The 16,648-nt window shown below is 42.1% G+C and overlaps 1 protein-coding gene and 1 pseudogene across 3 annotated transcripts in view; one reads left to right on the top strand and one right to left on the bottom strand.

Moving 5' to 3' along the window:
• The window catches only part of FMN1 (formin 1), a 376,423-nt gene that overhangs the window by 109,815 nt on the left and 249,960 nt on the right, over window positions 1-16,648 (bottom strand). For all 3 annotated transcript variants that reach the window (XM_081830845.1, XM_081830844.1, XM_031024804.2), the window contains one exon: window positions 16,337-16,457. In XM_081830845.1, the coding sequence (XP_081686971.1) occupies window positions 16,337-16,457 (121 nt within the window). The remainder of the gene's footprint in view (window positions 1-16,336; window positions 16,458-16,648) is intronic.
• Window positions 1-16,648, top strand: part of LOC102733040 (ubiquitin carboxyl-terminal hydrolase isozyme L3 pseudogene) — a 398,129-nt pseudogene that overhangs the window by 298,199 nt on the left and 83,282 nt on the right.

The following is a 16,648-nucleotide window of genomic DNA, read 5'->3' as shown; positions in this document are numbered from 1 at the left end:
TTCATCTAGAACTAATGATGTAATGTATGGGGATTAACATAAGAATAAAAAAAAAAAAAGAAAAAGAAAAAGAAAAAAAAAAAAGAATACATTAAATGTATATACCAGTTTAACAACTCAGCCCCGGCTTAAATCACTCAATTTGAGGCGGGGAGAGCAGGTCGTTAGGGGAAAGATGTGTCCTGGAATGAGAAAACAAATGAGGTATTTGTAGCTCCCAGGTCTCGGGCCTTGAACAGGAGGTGGCAAAGCTCTGTTGATTCTCTTTATGACATCACAATCAGGAAGGGCTCTGCAAATGCTTTCCTGAATCTGTGGAACAGCTAGCTGGAGGGCAAACTCTGCTCACCTTCTCCGCCCCTGTCAGACAGCAAGTTTTAATCACTGTTCTTAGGGACAGATTCCTGTGCGTGACAGAAGAGAAATCAGAAGACTGAGTAGGGATACATCTCTCCCCCAGAAAATGAGGGTAACACTTGCTCTTAAAATGTGTTTATAAATGACTTGATATTTCAGTTAGTTTATTTAAAATTAGCAGCTAACTCAGGGCTTTGAATAAATATTTGCTAAACAAATGAACTGATTGAAAAGGTCAAACAAGGCCCGCCTCATATTTTGGAGGTTTTTTTTTTTTGATACCTGGGAATTTTCTAGTGCTTTTAAAGTTCGTCAAAACAGTCAAGAAAAACATTGTAAAAACAACAGTCAAATTAGCACTTTTAGCACATTAACCATTATAGATTTTCCTTGGGCTTTCCTCTTTCTGTAAGTTTTGGCACAGGGGAAGTTACTGGTTTAATGGTGCCTGGTTGTCTATACAGAGTTGGACATAATGCTTTTTATCTCTGTACCCAATAATTCCTTGAAAATTAGATCAAGTTCTCGAAGTCTATGATTGATAACAAATGGTCCTTAATGGCCAAAGGTGTCTTGGACCTTAGTCTGCCTTATGTGTCTCATTTTATTCCTTACAAGAATTCTATGAGCTCAGTCCCGCTATTATCCCTTTTGTTAGGTAAGGATGAGTAAAGTTTCACAGATATTGCGGCTGAGTCAGACTCTGAACCCAGGAATGTCAGACCCGCTGGCCTTGTGCTATCCAGGCTCCGACCCCAACCATCTACAGGGAAGTTCTAGGAACAATGTGAAATAACCATGAAAGTTAAGGAACAAGGCAATGAAAGTGAAAATCACCCAGTGCCACCAGTGGGACCCCTTCATATTAAATGGAGAAACAGAAGCCCAGGGGAGGTGAGCTGGAAGTTATGTTATTAAATGGCACAGAGGAGACCCAGAGCAGGGCTGGGGCTCCCAGGCAGGTCACTGATCTCTCCATGGGTACCTAAAGAGTAGAGTCACAGTCTATGACCTCTATCCATTTTTAGACATGTGCTGAGGCCAAGAAATCTGGGAAGAAATCTGGAAGAGATAAGGACATTGGCAAAAACTCCAGTCCCCTTCACTGGGGCTGAAGAGGTCTCCCTCCAACCTCACTCATTTCACTGTCTGACATGAAAAGAATCCATTTGTGGATTGTGAATCTTCCACAGGGTCCAAGATACACAATTTACTTGGGCAGGAAAATATTTTGATATTCACGAAACCACCCACAAATCTCTTTCTGTGAAGAAATGTTTTGACCTAACACAAGTTTATGGTTAATGTAGCATCAGCTCTGGCTCAGTAATCAAAAGACGCAAGTTCTAGGCCAGCCATTCTGCTTCCTATCTTGGAGACCCATCTTCTCCGCTATGCTGGCCTGCCCTAACCGCTTCAAAGGATGAGGCTACCTACACAGGTGGGGTATTACCATTATAACTACACCAATACCTCTTACCTTTTTTTTTTTTTTCCAAATTGGAATGTAAAAGGCACTTCGTTAATGGACTTGCCAAATCAATGCTACTTTCTATTCCTCCTGCCTGGTTCCCACAGCACGCTGAATGCTTGCAGCTGAAAGGCCACTCTCTGGCTTCCCTGAGCAATTCTCCCCACCGTTGAGTAGAATCCCGTTCAAGAACAGTTGTTTTTTTTTTTCCAAACCTGTTTATGCAAGTTGTTCTTTTTAACAACACAGTTAAAAAAAAATTTTTTTTTAAGATTTCATTTTTAAGGAATCTCTACACCCAACGTGAGGCTTGAGCTCACAACCTCGAGATTGAGCGTCACATTGCTCTCCCGACTGAGCCGGTCAGGCGCCCCTGTAGTTACATAATTTAATGCTTGATGGTGCACTGTAGCAATATGAGTGCAAAAAAGCATTATTTCTGCAAATTTAAGTAGAAGCAGCTAAAATATTGCTGTTAACTGTAGCTTTGAGAGAACAGTGGAAACAAGGGAGACATGGCAACTCAGTGCAATGTGGTACTTGGGTTTGGGTCCTGGAACAGAAAGAGGACATTAGTGGAAAAAACTGGTGAAATCCAAAGAGATACCAGAATTTAGTTAATTGAAATGTATCAGTGCCAGTTTCTTCCTTTTGATGAATACATCACAACTATGTAAGATGTTGTTAACATAAGAATAACACTGGGGAAGCTGGATAAGGGCTCTATGAGCACTCTCTACTATCGCTGCAACTTTTCTGTAAACCTAACACGGTTCCAAACGAAAAATAAAAAGTTCATTCTTAAAAAGGTGTGGGAATGATGCTATATTTAACTTGTTTTAAATTAAAGATTAAAGGACCCAAGTATCATTTTCTATGATTCTTGAATTGGGCCAAATTTTTTCATGAACTGACCACACTGGATAAGAGTTCTACTCTAATGATTACTTCTAGGTGGTATCAATGCCAGGATTTTTGAGGCATGGGTTAATTCAAGAGCAGATCCTTGAGAGCCATTTAGAAAGAGAATACCCGAGATCCAAACCTGATATAATTTTACAGTTGACTTTTATATCCTATATCCCGTCAGTGGCCAGAATTCCAGGGATTCTTAGCTGTTCAATTAACAAAGTCTAGGGGAGAAACCAGTAACCCTTACTGAATAAGAACTGTAGAAGACACTGAAATAGCTTAGTAATAATCGTCTTAGAAACTCAGAGTTGAAATTCACTTTCAGCATCATCTAGCACAAACCCCCTTCCTAATGGCACCGTGCCACCCTACCCACTTACTATAACACAATCTTCCAATCAGAAGAGGGGAAGGCACCCACTATCTCTCACGGCCATGAGTTCTCCCTTTGTACAGTTTTAAAATACATCTCCCTAAAGTTTCTACCTATTTATGCTCATTTGACATCTTTGCCCATAAGGAAATAATCTAATTTCTCACTAATAGCAAGAAGTTGAGTGTTTTCTACCATTTATTAATTTGCTCGTTCATCCACTCAACTCTGTGGCAGGTACTGACGGACACAGTAGGTAGAAATACTAAAAAGGTCATTAGATCTCTGCCTTCATGGAGCAGGGGCTGAGGGAGGGCAGGGAAACATTTACAAATAAAATAGAAAATAATAGCCCTATCAAAATGGGGAGTCCTAATGCAGAGTCACTGTTCACAGTGGCTGCCATAGTCTGGGTGAACAGGGAAGGCCCAAGCCATGGGAATATTTAATATAAGGGCATTCTGGGCCGAGGGTCCTAAAGCAGAAACAAGCTTATTGGGTTGGAACACACAGGCCTGTGAGGCTGGGGTTTAGTGGCCAGGAGGGGGTGGGGTGCCATGAGCTGAGACAGCAAAGGTAGAAGTGGTCAAACCATGGAGAAACTTGGAAGGCACAGTGATGGGTTTTGAGGTTGGATTTTATTCCAAGAGCTATGAATATGAAACAAGGTGGCCTGACTTGTCTGATGAGCAGAGACTGGATTAAAGGGAGGGCAAGCATGGAAGCAGGGACCCCGGTGAGAAAAGGTGCTGGTTTGGACTAGAAATGTGCCGTGGATATGGAGAGCACTGAACGGACGCAAGGCCCGTCTTGGAGAGAGAATCAACAAGATTTGCTCTTGGACTAGATATCAGAAATGAGGGCATAAAGGGAATCAGGGAAAAGTATTATACATTTTGCTGATTTTTTTGTTTTGTTAAAGATTTTTTTTGTGTGAGAGAGAGATAACGAGAGCATCAGCAGGAGGTGGAGCGGGGTGGATGGGGGCAGAGGAAGAGGGAGAAGCAGACTCTCTGCTTAGCAGGGAGCCTGATGTGGGGCTCAATCCCAGGACCCAGAGATCATGACCTGAGCCGAAAGCAGACACTTCACCGACTGAGCCACCCAGGTGCCCCACATTTTGCTGGTATCCTGCGAAGGGATCTCCTTCATATGACCCCGGCCCCTCCTCTCAATCAGCAAGACAGACAGTGACACCTGCCTTTCTACACGAGGACACGGAGCTGTGGAGGGATGACACGATGAGCCAAGGGTCTCATGGCTTGTGGAGCAAGGATCTGAACTCAGGGCCCGTGACTCAGCCTGTTTCATGACAGTAGCTTTCATTTCAGTGTTTTACGTTTCTTGTCAGAGAAAAGAAAAACAAATTCTATTAACTGTGTTGATTTATAAACAAAGGGTAGAAGCAGAGGGAGAGCTGAGAGGAGGACCCCAGTGGGACATAACTCATCCTTCCCACCTAGAGATGTCACAACCGCGGCTTCAAAGGAAAACACAAACTTCTTTTCCATTAATTAAACGAATGAATCAGGTTTCAGTTTCCGTATCCTCTCTCCTTTCTGTACGACTTGTCTTTGAAGGCATTCCGTTTGGGAAACGGGTGACCTTTACCCACCACGCTGCACTTAATTGAATGCTTTGCATCAGAAGTCACCACGCTGATCAACATTTTACACCCACTGCCTTCCTGAAGTACTTACCCCAGGCCCTCATGTCTGTTTGGTTGAAATCACTTTACAAAAATAAATCGAAGCAAAAGTTTTTCTTTTATTATTTCTAAAACTTCGCTTGCAAAACTAAATATTTTTAACACCATGGCAACACAGTCAGGACTCTGGCTAATGTACCCAGCCCCCTTCCAGAGTTCAGCCTTAGCAAAACTATTGCCTCGGACAAATGGGCCGCGAAGGAGGAAAGAGCTAATAAATTAGGCATGGTCAATAGTCATTCAAGTCATGTCTTCTGGAGCTTCCTTAAAGGTGATAAATTAGCCACGCAGTCCTAATGGCTGATTCCTGCACTGCCCGCCCCCCCTTCTTCTTGGGCATACCAAGACATGTTGAGCAAACTGCGGATTGCATGGCTTCTGAATGAGTTTAAAGTAAACCTCCCACACTTCCCCAAGTACTTCCTCTGCCTTTTGCTCTTCTGATCCAGCCAGCATCCCTGGAGTGGGGCAGGCTAGGACGATCAACTGCAGCATCTCACCTGAGGCGCACAGAGCTTAAGTGACCTGTCAGAGTTGCAATGGCTTCTCGCACGGTGCGTAAGATGCAGAACTAAATGTTTAAACTGCATCTCCTGAATCCCAAGCTAAGCCTACTTTCCATATGCCAGCTTCTGACCCTGAGAAATTACAAATGCTTTGGTGTGTTGTTGTTGTTGTGTTGGTGTATCTATCAAAGTTGCACCTGCGCAGAGTTCAAAGCACCCACGTATCCTATGTGCTCCAGGAAAAGCAGTTCCCCATTTCCATCCACAAATTTCACCCAGTTCTTCCTCCCCAGAGGCGGCGACTTGTGCCAATTTGACCCGATTAGCTCAGCACTTAACTGCATGTCTCTCCCAAGCTCCTATCGGCACTCTTGGATTTCTTTTTTCTTCTGCAGTATAGATGACGTAATTCTCTCTCCTTCCCCCACACCCACCACACAGGAGCCCCCCGCAGTGTAGCATACCATGGTTGGACCACACTAGCATCCTGTGTGAACACCAGTATGACTTTGCAAAAACCAGCTCCCAGTCCCAGCTGATTCATAAATTCTAATTTGCCTTTGCTAAACATCCTCCTCAAACTCCCTCACTCTCACCCTCGTACTATTTTTTTTCCTAATTCCCTGTTTTCTATGTGCTTATCACTAAATGAACTCCAAAGTTGTCGCTAGTTGTGAAACTCTTGTCAAAACATTCAGGATACATCAGATACATGAATTGCATATCCCTCAAGGATCTTCTCCATGATTCTTTTGACCTAACCCAATCTGGACTGTTTGCTCTCTGTGCCTGGCTATCATCCTAGGCCGTCTATCCTGGAGTAACTCTTCACCTCCCTTGTCCACTGGATCTGTAATTTCCTGTCACCTTTGTCTTCCCACTTCATGATAAAGCACATTCTCTAGTAGCATCCTGAAGATGGTTGCATGGGAGATAAGTTTTTTGATAACTTACATGTTTGAAAACAACTTTTCATTTGCCTTCATATTTTATTGATAATTTGGTGTATATAAAATTCTGGATTGGGAATAATTTTCCTTCAGAATTCTGAACCATTTCTAGCTTCTAGCGCTGCTGTTGAAAAGTCTGAAGCCATTCTGCTTCCTGATTCTGGGTAATTTATTTCCACATCTCACCCCGTCTCCTTCTAGAAGCGTACAAGCTTTTCTTTTTGATCTGAGTATTCTGAAATGTTCTAACAATGGTGTGGATCTATTCTATTCCATTGTGCTGGAATCTCTTTGGACCTTTTATTTATTTTATTTATTTTTTAAAGATTTTATTTATTTGAGAGAGAGAGAATGGCATGAATGGGGCGGGGTGGGAGAGGAGAGGCAGAGAGAAGCAGACTCCCCCCTGAGCAGGGAGCCCGACATGGGGCTCGATCTCAGGACCTGGAGACCATGACCTGAGCCAAAAGCAGCCACTTAACCGACTGAGCCACACAGGCACCCCTCTTTGGGCCTTTTAAAATTAGAAACTTGTGTCCATCATTTTGAGAAATTTTCTTGAATGATTTCATTATGTATGACTATATATGAATGTTTATGTATATGTATGAATTTGCATATGAATTTGTGGTATGTATGAATCGTGTGGTAAAAATCGGATTGCTCTCACCTTTCTCCACTCCTGGATTAGAATTCCACTTTATTGTTTGGCGGATTCATTTACCACTTGTCCATCTATTTCTTAAGCTTCTGAAATTTTGTGGTTATGGTTTTCTCTTTCATTCTGTGCTCTTGACTTTACGCTTCCAAAGAATTCTCTTTACTATCTTTTTTTTTTTTTTAAGATTTTATTTACTTATTTGACAGATAGAGACACAGCGAGATAGGGAACACAAGCAGGGGGAGTGGGAGAGGGAGAAGCAGGTTTCCCGCTGAGCAGGGAGCCCGACGCGGGGCTCGATCCCAGGACTCTGGGATCATGACCTGAGCTGAAGGCAGACGCTTACCGACTGAGCCACCCAGGAGCCCAAATTCTCTTTACTATCCTTAAAATAATTTTCAGGAGGAACTGAAACCCTACCTGAGTGTTCAATCCAAATGAGCTTTCAACTGGACATCTTTCTCAAAAGTCCTCCAAAAGTCTTTGGAAGTCTTCCTTCTCTCCTCACTAGAGCCATACTGCTTATAGACCATGCTCAGTGAGTAATTAAAGAAAACATTCATGGGTGCCTGGGTGGCTCAGTCAGTTGGGTGTCTGATTCTTGATTTCGGCTCAGGTCATGATCTCAGGGTTGTGAGATGGAGCCCCATGTTGAGCTCTGTGCTGGGCATGGATCCTGCTTAAGATTCTCTCTCTCCCTCTCCTTTTGCCCCATCCCCACCACCCCCTCTCTTTCCCTTCCCTCTCTAAAAAAAACAAACGCAAAAACAAAAAAGAACATTCATTCTCATGGCGAGATCTAGTTTTTTCTTTTCTTTTCTTTCTCTCTTAAAGAACACTTACACTCTTGTGAAGAGAAAGCTGCTTGATAGAAGTCTTTTATGCTGCACAGCCAGGGCTGGTCCAGAACATGGAAGCAACAGTCTGCTCTGCTATGTGACTTGACAGGTTCCCTTAATTTCTCATCTATGCCAGAACCACATTACATTAATTTCCACAGATAGCAAAGGAGTCAAAACCACGCGGGTTGCCTTGGGTGGCCGTTGCTATTCATCTGGCTACCCACATCACACCAGTGTGCTTACCTTCGGAGTCATAAAGGAATAGAACATGGTCTAGGCAATTTTCAGAGAGAGACTGAGAAAGAGAGAATGTGTCAGAGAGACCAAAATAAACTGATAGAGAAGTGGTAGGAGGATAGAGATTGCGACAGGTTTGAGTTTGAGTAGTTATGGGTAGAGACCAAAAAAGCTTAAAGCCAATCCAATTATTACATGTAATACCTTTAGAAGATGAACTAGAAAAATAAGTGGGGCTTACTCTTCAAGCTTTCTCATTCTAGATCATATTGTTAGTGTCTGAGGGGTGGGTCTACAAATAGTCGAAGAATAAAGCATGGTGTAGTGCAAAGAGTATGAGCTTTGTAATCAGATAAACCTGCTTCTGATCTCAGCTTCATCATAGCAAAGCTGCTTCAACTTCCTTACAGTTAAAATGCAGGTAGTACTTACTTGGAAGTAGTTTTAAGAAACAGAAATGATGTGAGCAAATTTGCAGGTATTTAGTAAGCGCTCATTAAACAGCAACCATAGTCATTAGTGATGGTGGAAATGGATATGCCCTGTACCTTGGAACATACCATGCCTGGGTCCACCATCCATTCTTGAAGGGAAAATTTAATCTCTGAGATTGTTTAGAATTGCCAGTGCTTAACAGTAATAAAAAGGAAACCAACTTTTAGTTGCCTTTCTTATTGCTTTTAAATTTTCTATAGACATACTAGATAAAAGAACACCAAGTTAAATTTGAGATAAACAAGGAATCTTTTTTTTAGTCTAAGTGTATCCTGTGCAATATTTGGAACTACTCCTGCTAAAAAAAAAAAAAAAAAAAAAAGTCTTATTTACCTGAAATTCGGATTTAACTGGGCCTCCTGCATTTTATTTAATCAATCTGGCAACTCTAAGGATACCCCCATATTGCCACACTGGGGACAGAACTGTAGCCATTATAGCCCCTACCCCCTGACTGTGTCTCTTGCAAATTCAAAGGAATAGTCATTACAGACCTTCTTTAAATCATCTTCTTTGCTTTCTGAGATAAGCTCAGTAGGCAATCACTTTTCTTACATTCTGCTTTGGGCTCAGTAGTACTAACTGACTCAGTGACAGAAAGGCCTTACTTTCATTCAAGCAGGGGACAGATATGTAGATTCCTGACCGAGGAGAAACCAACATGCTTGTGAGAAAGATGGAGTCAGAGAGGATAGTGGTGACTGAAAGTGGCACTAAAGAACTGGACAGTGGTGTTGGGACAGGATCCTTCCTACTGCCCCCAATAATGCAAAATTCATTGTCCATCAGTTGATTCACAACACCAGTTATTAGCATTTCTCCTTACTTTTCACAGCCAAATCTAAATTAACTACAGTATTAAGAAGAGGAAAGGACACTCCACACCACCCCAAATCCAAATGTGAAAAATAAAAAACCTCGGTCAAGGGCAAGATGAAGGGCAGTTCTGCTGATTAGCCCTCCTGCCTTCTTCTCTCCTGACATCTCTCACTCCATTACTGGGGACGCCAGCTCTCCTGCAGGCAGCTTCCCTTCCTGATGCCATCAGTGCTCAGAGCCTCAAACCCTGCCTCACACACCTCACCCTCCAGCACCTCACAAATACTAGCTCATCAACGTATTTGCCCAAACAGTTAATTTGTTCATTATATTAAATGAGCTAAATGGCAGAGAATAGGATTGTTTCTACCTTGCAGGAGAAACAATAGGTAGTCTATTGCTTACCATGTAGTTTCCAGCATGTAAATAGTATAGCTGACTCACTGATTGTTAAAAATAATATATTAACGGGGCACCTGGGTGGCTCAGTCATTAAGCGTCTGCCTTCGGCTCAGGTCATGATCCCGGGGTCCTGGGATCGAGCCCTGCATCGGGCTCCCTGCCCAGCGGGAAGCCTGCTTCTCCCTCTCCCACTCCCCCTGCTTGTGTTCCCTCTCTCGCTGTGTGTGTGTCTCTCTCTCTGTCAAATAAATAAAAAATCTTTAAAAAAAATATATTAACTTTAAAAGAAAAAACTGTGGCTAATCCTTAATCTTACTAATCTACCTACCTGTCACTGAGAGTTGACTATAACTTATGTTTTTAAATCTAGTTTTAATTGTAAAAAATGTCATGTACATATCCAAATAGCTAAACGATTGCCTCTACATCAGGCTCTGCCCAGGGCCATGAGAAACTGCCAGGTAAAAATGTTCTCATTGCCTGCTTTTATGTGTAGATGTGTGTGGTTCCCTCCTTAATTCCTCTTCTTTTAGCTGATTATACTGGTATTGACTGTATGCCTCTAAAAAACATGAGTATTAATTTTGGGGTGGACCTTTAACAGGGATTAGAGCTAAATGAATGAATTCAATCTGCCTTCTATATCTGGAAGATATATTGACTCTAGTTTGGGAAATCTATAAACAAAAACAACAACAAAAGCCTACAATAAAAAGCCCCTCTCTTTCTCTTTCTTGAACTGTTACTTTCATGTATGTATGAATTAGTTTTCTCCTGTACTTTATATTTTGAAGTAGAATGTTCAGGTCCTAGTGTTGTACAAAACAGAGGCTCATCAAGATGGCTCTGAGCTAATTTGGTCGCTCCATCAGAATAAGGATGTTGGGATTGAAAATGCCTAAAGATGTGACGGATGTACCTTCATGTAAAGTTAGTTTGGAAATACTGCTACTATTCAAACTTTGAATGAAGATTTTTAGCAGTTACTGAATGCCTGGACTATGCATTTTACATGGCATCTCATTTAGAGAAAGCTTAAAAAAAGTTAACATTTTAGGATAAATATTTATATGATAAACATTTATAGAGTGATAACAGATATCAAAAAGTCAACAGAGGCTCTTGCCTTTCCTAAACTGCTGTATTCCCAAATATTTCTAAATGGTTCAAAAGAAAGGACATGTTCAAATACGTATTCTTAAATATTTAGAGAAAAGGACATCATGAGAGTTATCTTAAAACACACACACGCGCGCGCACACACACACACGCGCGCGCACACACACACACACTTGCATCTCAGCCAACATTCTCAAACAAGTTTGAATATCTTACACTGAGGGCTAACTACCAATTACATTTCCCCAATTTATTTACGGGATAACAGGGCTAATAATGCATCATTTTCAAGGCAAGACTAAGTATATAGCTAGTTGATGAAATAGCCTACTTTCAATGATAGGGGCTACTGAGTAACTACTGTTAGCTAATAAGAGTGACTTAATTTTGTTCTTCAACTCTTATGAACATGCTGACTTCTCAACAGCTATCTGAAGAGTTCCTGTCTCATTTTCCAGCAACCAAAAATTAATTCAGCTTTCCCACTTTCACAGCCACAGTGAAATTTTCATAATAAAATACTACCAGAGGGTCATATCAAATCAATATGGATTTGGGGTTGGTGATGCCAGAGTAATTTTGAATGACACTAAGGTTATTCCTTTTGGCTTCCAGGCATCAAGACATCAGAGAGGATTTGGCCGATTCTATTTGTGTCCATGGAGAACAAATTCGGGGGGGAGAGTGTAGCCAGGATAACGGAGAGCAGTAGTAAAGGGCGTAGGTCATAATTGTGAATCACAGCTCCTCCTATTGTTACCCTATAGTGACCACTGAACGAACAACAGTGTTCTTTATATTAAAAATGTGATAGTAGGGGCGCCTGGGTGGCTCAGATGGTTAAGCATCTGCCTTCGGCTTAGGTCATGATCCCAGGGTCCTGGGATCGAGCCCCGCATCAGGCTCCATGCTCTGCAGGAAGCCTGCTTCTCCCTCCTCCACTCCCCCTGCTTGTGTTCCCTCTCTAGCTGTCTCTCTCTCTGTCATATATAAAAAAAAAAAATGTGATAGTAATATCAACATCCTTTCTTAAACTGTATCTCACAGACTGCATGTTCTGCAACACATTACTAAGTACTCAGTGAAAGAATACTAAAGAAAAACCAATGTATTAGGTTTTAAGTTGAGAAATGCTTTGAACAGAGTTGAACCATTTTTGTTTTTTTCACCTCAGGACTTCCCAGAGCCTTTAAATAAGCTCATGTGCACCGTGAATCTCTAGGACATGATTTTAGTAGAGAGCAGCTCTGGGTTTATTTAACCCAGACTCTTTGTCAGAGAGCACCAATTCACATTCCATGCCACACTGGGGAGTGCCCCTACTTGAGAAATAGTACATCTTATGGCATCAGTAATGGGGTGTGTGCGTGTGTGTGTGTGTGTCTCACTGGCTTAACTGGCACAATCAGGAAGGATACATTGCACAGTACATTTGTTCTTATTGCTACTCTAACAAATCATCACAAACTTAAGTAGCTTCAAACAACACAAACCTAATAACCTCATAGTTCTATGTGTTAGAAGTCTAACAGGGGTTTGTTGGGCTGAAATCAAGGTGTGTTGACAGGGCTGCATTCCCTGCTGGGGGCTCCAGGGGAGAATCTGCTCCTTGCTTTTTCTAGTTTTAGAGGTTTCCCACATTCCTTGGTCCGTTGCCCACTTCCTCCATCTGCAAAGCCCGCAGCGCTGCATCTCTCTGATCGTTCTACTGTACTATCTCCTGCTGGCCACAGACAAGGAAAATTCTCAGTTTTTAAAGATTCATTTTAAAGATCCATGTGATTAGATTAGACCCACTTGGATAGTCCAAGATAATCTCCCCATCTCTACATTGGCAAAATTCCCTTTTGCCATGTAAGGTAATATATTTCAGGGATTAGGGTCTGGACATTTTTGGGAGCCATTATTCTGCCTACCACATATGGGTTGGTAAGAATACCTGAGAGTTCTGGCCAGCAAACAAGGTCAGCGAATAAGAAGGAGAGCAACTCTTCCTATCATTTGTTTTTTCCTAATTATTACTTATCATGGTATTAGGGGAGTTAAAATTATTATCTCATTAAGGGATATAGAACAGTAAACAAAATACGGAACATGTTCCCAAGCACCAAGAATTTGGTTCTGTCTCCACAAGGTAGAGAAGAGAGCACAAGTGCTCTGGGAATCAGATTCTCCACAAACTCATCCAGCAGGCCTCTCAGCGATATGGGCCTGATTCAACTAGGTGTACATTTTCCAGGAAAAGGAACATACCCCTAATCAGCTTTGCTGAAGTTTTCTTTGCCAACGGGCCATGCATTCATTACTGCCTCTGACATAGGCACTGTAATTGTCTCATTTAACCCTCTTTATGGTTTTGTTACCTGACAAGACCTTGCTTCTACCAAACCAGTAAAAAGTACATCATCTGATACCAAAGCCCGAGTTCTTAACCCTACACAATAACTTTGTTCACTTTTGCGTGTGTATGTGTCTATTCATTTTTATGGCCCACCTCTCCCATATGTCTTCCCTTCCCCATCCCCAGCCCGAAGTAAATTCTTTCCTGTCTCTCTCTGATCTGAGGGTCTACACGTGTGGCCCTAAGGGTGTGTGCATGTGCATATGCGTGCACTCAGGAACTCTCTTTCTGTCCCTGGTAGCTTCATGAGGCTTTATGCCTTGCATACCTAACCTGTTTTGATCTGTGATCAGATATGGAGACCTCTGGGTCATAGGCAGGATGCATCACAAGTGCATGCCTTAGAGTCCTATCTAGCTTCAAAACGTGGCTAGGTCATCACCTGGAACTTGGCAAATTATGTGAGCACCATGAACTTTAGTTGCCTCCTCCTGTGAGAGACTGATAATATCTGCTTCAGAGGGTCATTGTAAAGATTAAAAGAGATGATTATGTAAAACATCTGATAGATAATAGTTGCACAGTAAACTGTAGCTGATACTATTATCAACTACCTGTTCTGTTTGCTTACATAAAAGTGCTCTGCAAAGGTCTTGTTGCTATGAAAGATGCTTACTGGCCACATCTATCTTTATCAGTGATATTTGCACAACCAACAAACTCTAGTTTAATTCACACCCTATTGCTAAGGTGTGGTTCAAACCAGTTTTCTTTTCAAGGGCTGTGCCTGCCTGGAGAAAGGGGGCCTGAGACGTCTTGAAATTTGCTAATCACATCTGGTTTAGCTTTAGACATTTTCTGGGGTTTTGCCAGCAGCCACGACATTTTAATGGCTACAATAAACCTCAAAGCCTCATCAAATCTTTGCTGTATGTGTGAAAATTATGTCCTCTTCAATTAAACATTCAATCTAGGCTCACACCAAGGCCTTATGGAAAAGGACGTGGAACCTGAATGGGAAAGGAGATGAAACGGACCGCCACGACTCTGGCCATCTTGCCAGATGGCATTTAGGAGAAAAAGAAATTCATTAGAGAACCAACAGTCTGTATTTTCTTTAAATATTTACTAGGTACCTTTCATGTGTTAAAAACACTGGCATCTCTAAAGATTAGCAGGGCAGTTTTGTTTAAATATCCAATGTGGGGGCAGGGGGCGGAGTCCCACTTCTCCCTCTTGCCTTGTGGTACCTCACATCTTTTGGTGTAGTCCAATCCAAAGAAGAAAAAACTATTGAGGCAATGTTTGGTTTTCCTTCATTTTAAGGGAGGTCCTCCAGCTTCAGAAGTTCTTTCAGTTCCTTAAAATTGACTAAGGACAAGGGTCAGTGGAGTACCGAGAGATGTGGAATGGCACCTGGGATCCCCTTGCAGAAAATAAGGTGCACCAAAGGGGGGAGCCTTTGTGGGAACACCTGCCTCTCTACTGTCCTCCCAATTCACTCTTGTCATCCCTTGGTTATGAATCGCCAAACACTTGCAGACGTCAAAGGGAGGTGGCCCAGCCAGGATGCCTGAGAGAGGCAGCCCCAGGAAGGAAGGCAGGAGAAGAGGAAAGATCCCACGTACATCAGGTTTCTTCTCGAAAAACGCCACAGGAGGGCAAAGGGCCAGGAGACCAAAGGGGATGTGTATTCAGGGGCGGCCGCAGCATGAACCAGCATGACTTTTCCTAGCTGCAGCGAACCTTGCAGCCAGATTGAGGGCCGGCCTGGGCACTAATTCTGCCCCTGGAGAGTGCCAGGAAAAACTGCCACAGGGATGGCTCACACGGTTTTATGACAGTAAGAATCAAGCCCCTCGTCTTAGGCAAGGATACAACCGGCGGTGTTTTAGGAGAGGGCAAAGAATAACTGCAGGTTCATATATCATATTCGTAAATGAAGCATCCACTAGGTTGAATGCATGCTCTTGACCACATCAACGGGAGGGGAAAAGAAAAGCTACATGTTCCTTTAAAAATAATTTACAAGGTAGAAATATTCACTTGTAACCACTCTCCCTATTTAAGCGAGTTTTATGCCCAGAGTAAAAACTAAATGGCTCTCTCCCTGCCACCAGGAGATCTGTCCCACTTCACTTCCCTTTCCAGGCTGCTCTCTCCGTCTCAGACTTGGATTTCTGAGCACTCTTTCACAATAAACATTTTTAAAATGTTTATTTTATGTCTTAGTGTAAAAATATTCCTGGTTCAAGCTCTTCATTTCCTCAAACTCTCCTTTTGGCACTCTGCGCTCCATTTCCACATTAGCACGCTCCCTAAATCCTCTGTGCAGCTCTACAGTTGGACTTACATAAGGCCCAATGCACGTATTTATATACTTGGATAAGGAGATGTCTCCACAGTGAAAACACAGGACTCGAGCAACGCCAAAGGAAAATTCCTGCTCAAGAGAGACACAGTTTCACCTTTTACAAAAAGCCCGAAAGGGCTGTCAGCATTTTGTTGTGAATAATTAAAAATGTAAATTCAACTAAAATAGACTGCTTACGATGGGTCCTGCCATCTTCATTAGACTCGTATACATAAACCAAGTATATGGGGGGGGGGTGTGCACGGGTATGTGTGTACGCATGTGGTATACGTATAAGGCAGCATAGTCAACTAGCTTAGAAACTGCATGAGTTCTAATCAGATAGGCCTGATGAGAGCCCAGTAAATGGGCCTCTCACGGGCTGTGCGAACCTAACTTCCCTAAACCTCGTTTTTCTCATCTGCAAAATGGAGTTAGTATAGTTCCTGCTTACTAGGGTTGTTGTAATAATTATATGAGACAACAGAAAGCATTCAAGGAAGGGTTGCTGCTGTTATTAGTAAGATGACTATCTGTTACATGTTGGAAAATGTAGATGTAAAAGACGTCGATATAAAAAGCACAAAATAACACTAATAAAAGAAAGGGATATGCAAATACAGTGCCTCCAAATAGAGCATAAGAGATGGAAAGTCTTACGAGGGTTGCAGTGTTACCATAGCTGAGCTCTGCACCAATTCCATCCCGTGAACCAGACATAAATAATCCTCTTCATTCATTAAAAAAAAAAGCTTAGCTATTATCATAATAACAGAACAGTTCCTGTTACCTTCTAGTTGTCTCTTCAGTTTTCTCAAATCTTTTATGAGGTCTTCAAACTTGACTTGGGAAGCCAGAAAGAAATCTTGTGGTTCAGGCAGAGGGAAAATACTCTTTTCTGTTCCTGCTTCCTAAAAGACACGGTTAACAAAAGTACATTATACTTCCCAACTGTCACTTTCAATTGAAATTCCAAAGCATCTTTTATTGGATGTGCAAATAAGAATCAGAGAAATTCTCCTCTGCTATTCCTAAATTTGGACTGGTTACTCTGAAATGCTTTTGCTCTTCTACAATATCACTTTGGTCTTACTGCCACCGA

This window comes from Leptonychotes weddellii, chromosome 9 (genome assembly GCF_054177405.1).
Source record: "Leptonychotes weddellii isolate Sample4059 chromosome 9, ASM5417740v2, whole genome shotgun sequence".
NCBI classification, from domain to species: domain Eukaryota; kingdom Metazoa; phylum Chordata; class Mammalia; order Carnivora; family Phocidae; genus Leptonychotes; species Leptonychotes weddellii.
Note: the sequence above shows the minus strand (reverse complement) of the source record. Positions and strands in the feature narration are given on the sequence as shown.